At 42.9% G+C, this 6,035-nt stretch overlaps 1 protein-coding gene across 1 annotated transcript in view; it reads right to left on the bottom strand.

Annotated features, from left to right (window-relative positions):
- LOC112154076 (vesicle-fusing ATPase) overlaps positions 1–6,035 on the bottom strand; it is a gene marked incomplete in the record, with an annotated part of 28,802 nt that overhangs the window by 5,856 nt on the left and 16,911 nt on the right. The window contains 5 exon segments of the mRNA XM_024284699.2: positions 2,061–2,140; positions 2,225–2,291; positions 3,451–3,584; positions 3,714–3,870; positions 5,922–6,017. Of these exon segments, the coding sequence (XP_024140467.1) occupies positions 2,061–2,140; positions 2,225–2,291; positions 3,451–3,584; positions 3,714–3,870; positions 5,922–6,017 (534 nt within the window).

The raw sequence follows: 6,035 nt of genomic DNA on the forward strand, positions 1-6,035 counted from the left end.
CCTTCTAACCACTTGAGCCTCATTGGGAAACTTCTTAGAAAATGTTTGAATTGGAAGTTGTTAAAGGCGTTAGCATGTCGAGTTTGCCAAAGTGTCATTTCCTTGTTGCTCCCACAATTTTTTTTACTGGAATATTGTGAAAATGTAATACATGAATCGCTGAGCTCACGCTCAATAAAACAATATAATATATGATATAACTATAGTAGGAATGTGGGCGTGTTTAACAAAAGTCTCAGTTGCCAAGGAAATCTAAAAGTTTTCAGATTCTTCTAAAAACTCCATAAGCCTGTTCGTCACCCCGAGGTGACCAAAACATAAAATGGTTGCTATGAAAATAGAACTAACAGAAGGGCTCTTATTTTGAAATAAATGCTTCCCTTTTCTCATCAATTTGTCAGGTGCAGCTCTAATCAGACTGGCTGGAGAAGAATGTGAGAATGGGGAGGATGTAGCCGTCTCTCAGCTGGTGATGCTGGGTTACAGGGGGGCGGCAAGGGCTGGTAGCATCGCACAAGAGTGCTTTAATTATTAGATTTAACTGTGGAGGCTGTTGGAGTATTTTAATTGACTGAATTTTCTGTATTCAGACTGGAAAAGTCTGTTGGTCTGGACCAAGTCAACTTAATATGGTCTGGACCAACTCCTGAATCTTGATTTTTGTCTGTATTCAGACTGAAACTGTGTTCTGGATTATTGGGAGAAACAAACTCTAATTCACTTTGAGCGACACAAATGTGTTCAGTCTGAATACATCCAAAAACATTATTCAAAACATGTATTATGAGCTTTGGATTGTTCAGGATGTACCCCATATTCACGCAACCATCGTTGGGATAGGCTCCAACAACTTCATGAGCCAGAAAGGGATTATGTGGGTTCAGAAATGTTGTTTTCAGTTTTATCCTCAGTTATAAACTGTGGGAGCATATGAATTTAGTTCAGAAGATAGAATCATTTAGGCTGTTTATTTTGAGAAATAAAAGTAAAAATGTAACGGTAAGAATTAAGAATGTCTAGAGGCTAAAATGAGTGTGAGAAACTAAAACTGGTTTGTTATTTACACTGGAATGAGTTAAGCTCCTATAGGACGTAGGTGTGGGCTGTAACGTGAGTCTGAGCATAAACTCCAGACCATCTTCTGTCCTCTCTGAGCTATTTGCATGTGGCTTTCAGTTTTGGATCATTTCTTGCATTCATGCTCATTCCCTTCCGCCTAAATCTGGACTGGAAGAATTAAGAAGCTTCCTTCTTAGCTGCTGCATTTCTGGCTGTTCTCACAGAAGGGCTGTAAGGCTGCAACAGAAGAATTGAGGAGCAGAAAGGAGGTGAAGGGAAGAGGAGACTTCAGAACAGAGGGGGGCATAATGGGACAAGAAAACAACAGAAGACAGGAGCAGAGAGGACAAACATGAGCGGAGAAGAAAAAGAATCGCAGCTCGGCTAAGCCGACGAGTTGGAGGACAACCAGGCGAGGACGGCGAGGGGACGAGAGGCAGAGGAGTGCTGAGTAGACAGGGGGATTATGGCTTTTGGGTGCCCCCCCATGGCGTGGGGAACTGTGATACTGCATGCAGATGAGGTGCCACACAGGCGGCGGCGCTGCCAGGTCCTGGCTCTCTCACAGAGTCCATTCTCCTCCGTGTCCCCCTGGCCTCCCCTGGCCCCAGGCACCCTGCTGGGCCCAGCTCTTTACAACCCCGGAGGAGCACTGCAGCCAGGCATTCAACACCAGGCCCCGCGCCACTTCTCATGCACATGCAGCCATATAGTGGGGCTATAGCCTCATTCACGAACCCGTCAACAACAGACACACAAGCTACAACTAAAGAAAGTATGAGAAACGGCTCTCTACCTCCACCATTCACTCGGAACAGAACAGGCCTGGAGCAAAACGCTCGCTAACAGCCGTGCACGCACACACAGCCCTTCACGCAGGCCACTTGCAGCCAAAGTCCTCCAACAATTCCTCACTAGACTTTCTTTGTGGGCATCCACAAGATCTGCTGCCCTCTTTCTGCCACTGAGAGGACGGACGGCGGCGCGTTACACCGCGTTACCTTAGGGGGCGGTTTCTTCAGCAGCACCAGCAGCGCTTGCAGCACCAGGTTGGAGAAGCGAGGTCCGATGGGGACGTAGTCTGAAGGGAAGAGGGTTTAACAGCATGAGCAAAGCAGCAGTTAAAGCTTGGTAGTTTGATGGTGTCTCTCTGAAGAAGACTTACCCAACAAACGTTCAATGTCATCCACAACCACGCAGCTCAGCTGGGATTTGTATGCATCTTCAAAAATCTGTCAAATCAAATGCAAACAGAGATCTATTAGTGCATATAAAAAGGATTCAGAAAGTCTTTATTGTCATTTCACTCCATGATTGAGACCCCTGTTCCTCAGGCCATTAAAGCCTTCATCACCCGTATCAACCCCATCCCCCGTTGGAACTGGATGGGTGCTGTAAGTTTTTGGATTGTCTGAACCCGTGGACGGTCATAGGGTGGACAACATCTTAAGGGGAGCGCGGGTGTGTTCATAATGGAACGTACATTTCTAATGTATCATGAGGTGTTCACTAGACATTTTACATTTTTCCTGGAATTCTGTTTTAATTTTCCTTTTTTTTTTTCATCAGAAACTTTCTTTATTGCGCTTGTGAAACATAATAAAACATTTTTTTGGGAGAAGTTTGATCCAGCTGGATTTTAGGTCGGCTCGACTAGAATCTCCACAGATGGAGGCGTGTCTTTCCATTCTGAACCGCTCACCTCGTGCGGTGTCAGGGGGCGGGACTTTTGCGGAGAACCGCAGAGTTTCTGCAATTTTTAGACAATGCCAGTGCTTGTTATCATGGAAAATTCATGTAGGCCCCCATCCCAAAATAAAATAATACTTTGTTTCCTCCTTGTTGTATTTCTATTAGCAGACAGCTCTGTTTCGCTCCCCCTGAAATTGAATAACTTTGGTAAATTTAGTAACCCTTACTTGAAAAAAAAATACAATTATATATATATATAAAAAAAGGAACTATATTTTTTTTAGGCTGATGTGGGACAGTGAGCCTTTAACCTCAGTCACAGAGACACAGGGACACAGAGGAAGCGGCTGTCATTCAGACACAGCCCTGAAGCGAGAGTAAAGCTCCCAATATCAGAATGATCTCATGAACCCACACACAGAGATGGGATTTTTGAGGTTTTTGTAGAGCTCTTTAAAATAAATAAATCTGATCTCTCAACATTATTCGTGTCTTCCATACATTATAATGAACATGTACATAGACACTGCTCCATGTAGCAATCGGGCTAAGAGCGTCAGGTTGTAGGTCCTCCCACACACGGCGGGGGGATTAAGCTTAGGAACACATTTCTGGACAGAAGCGAGCAGCAAATTCTCCATGCGGCGAAGGAGAGGCGGCTGACGCAAGTCGCGTTCGGTGTGAGCGCGTAGAGTATACCTTTTTGATTGCTTGGCACTTAGCAGTCTCAGAGAATCCAATCATCTTGTCTGGGGAGCAGATCTTGATGAAGGGGAACTCAGAATCTTCAGAAATTTTAGCTGCTAATGCTGTTTTCCCACTGTTAGCCGGGCCTGGAGAGATGAAGAACAGTCACCGGTCTGTGTAAAGCTCAGACATGTATGTAAGATCCTAAAGTGTGTTTACAAGCTCTCTAAAGTGATAATCTCCATGTGTGACAGAGTGTTTGCATTGAGCATCACCTTCCAGAAGCACAGACACCAGCGGCGTTCGGTCACTGTTCTTCGTCTGCTGCACCAGCAGCTCTCCATCCTCCAGGACCTCAGAGACGGGATGACCCCAGCGGACTATACCATTCATGATATAGCTGGCATAATCCTCCTGGTTGGTTCCAAAGGCCTGAGGGGTACCAACAGAGAAATACACAATCAGACTGTTGCTTTTTTGAGAATACAAAATGACCCTGATTGAATTCACATGAAGAATTACTGAAGATTTGACCAGAAAATTCATGATCTGTCGTTGACTGATTAGGCTAATTTCTTCAATGCTGAATTTTCCTGGGATTCTTTCAAAATAAAATGTCCTGGACAACATTATTGGAGACCAGAACTATAGTTTTGTTTTTAATAATGATGAACATAACATTATGGATAGCGATTTTTTTTAATTAACATTTGTTGGAAAAAATATAATGTTTTGCTCTGGATAACAGTTTTTTCCTCCCTAATTAAACAAAGGACCGTTTTTCTCCATTGAAACGCTTGTGCCAAGAGTTACTCAATGAGATTCCTATGCAGTTTGGTAGTTCCTTGATATTGCACAGAAAATCATGGGATTAAAATAATACGTTAATGAATATTTTGCATTGAAAATCACAAAGTTCATCCACAAAAAAAATCCGCTTTGTGAAGCGTGAGGCCAACAGGAATGCTTTTGGAAACATGTCTTTGCTTTTCTTCCACCAAGGATAATCCTTTTCTTTTCTTTTTTTTAATTCCAAAACAGATCTTCATAAGCCACACGGCCTTTGAAAGTTGTGGTTCATAGCCACTAAAAAAATAGAACTTAAAAAGGGTAAACACAGTGTTTCCCCTTATTCGCGGGCTTTAGGGACGAATATGACGAGTATGACGAATCCGCAAATACAGAGAACCCCCCATCCCCCACGGCCAAAGAGGTCCATAACTGATCTATGCTCATCAAAAACATTTCTGATCATCCTTTGTAAAACATTTATTAAAGAAAATTGAAATATTGCTCAACATAATGTTTATTTTTTTTAATTCAGAACAAAAGACTATACAGCAGCGACAGAGCACTTTATGGTGTAGATGAGGAAGTCTCTCTATGCCTTAAAATCAGCAGCATGCTTCCTTCATCAGATAATAAACAACTTCTGCAGATGATAATTATCTTTTTTGATTATCTTCTTCAGCAAAATCAGCAATTTTTTCATCCGTTTCTGAGTCAGCTGATGCTTTATGTCCATGCAAGGGCATTAGAGAGAGGAGGAGCGCGAAGGGGGGGGCTGTTGTGCAGAGATTCACCTCAGCAGCGCAGCATCTTTTTCTAATGCAAAAACCTTGTACATGAATCTAGAGTTTTCTGCGTTTTGGTGACAAACTGTAAGAGTCACATGACTGAAAAAAACATGTGAATATGTGAAACTGCGAATAAAGAAATGCAAATATGCAGAGGAACACTGTATCGAGTTTTGATAGGGCAAAAAGACTTAACACGTGTTAAAATCATCAGTTTGGATACTTTCTGGAAGTCTTATTTAAAGAAAATTTCAGAGTATTTCTGCATTCAAGTCATTGTGAATCAGGAGCAGATGTAAAAATGCAGTTTGAAAAAGATTGTAGATGTGACGTAGAAACTACAATAGATGGGCTACAAGCTCCCTGCTCTTCTCCATTCTGATGAATCCACTAATAGACCACTAGACCACCATTTTTGCTCCCCCCTAATGTTGGGGTTGTGAAAGGCTGTAAGCTAGAGGGAGAGTGTGTAAACATGTGGATGGTCAGGTGCGCCGCTGGGGATTTTGGGCCCCATGAAAATCATTTTTATAGGGCCCCTAACACAGTGCCAAATTGGTTTTAGGGACCTATACCCCCCCCCCCTTTTCGACGCACCAGTGCTTGATGGGAAAGGGGGCGAGATAACTCTGTGCCAACAGACTCACCTACAACTCAGAAGTGAATTTCTGATTAACTACTGCAACTCTGCAGAAACTATGTCCAAGAAAACATAACAGATTTTGGGGGTGTTTTAGCTTAAAACAACATCATAATTAAAAGGCCAGTGGGATCACTTTTGAAATATGGTTGATCAAAAGATGACCTTTTTTCCCCTATATGTACATATTTATTTCAAGTGCTAAGCTAAAGTCCTGCAGCGTTTTTGACACGACTATGGCGTACAGACAGTTTGCAGCAACGCACCGGTTTGATGTCGTTATTCAGTGCAGCCATGAAGTCCAGCCTGTTGACAAGAAGCTTCTCTGCAGTCTGGATGTCCACCTCTACTGTGCTGCTAGCCTGCAAACACAACATACA

This window comes from Oryzias melastigma, linkage group LG19 (genome assembly GCF_002922805.2).
Source record: "Oryzias melastigma strain HK-1 linkage group LG19, ASM292280v2, whole genome shotgun sequence".
NCBI lineage: Eukaryota > Metazoa > Chordata > Actinopteri > Beloniformes > Adrianichthyidae > Oryzias > Oryzias melastigma.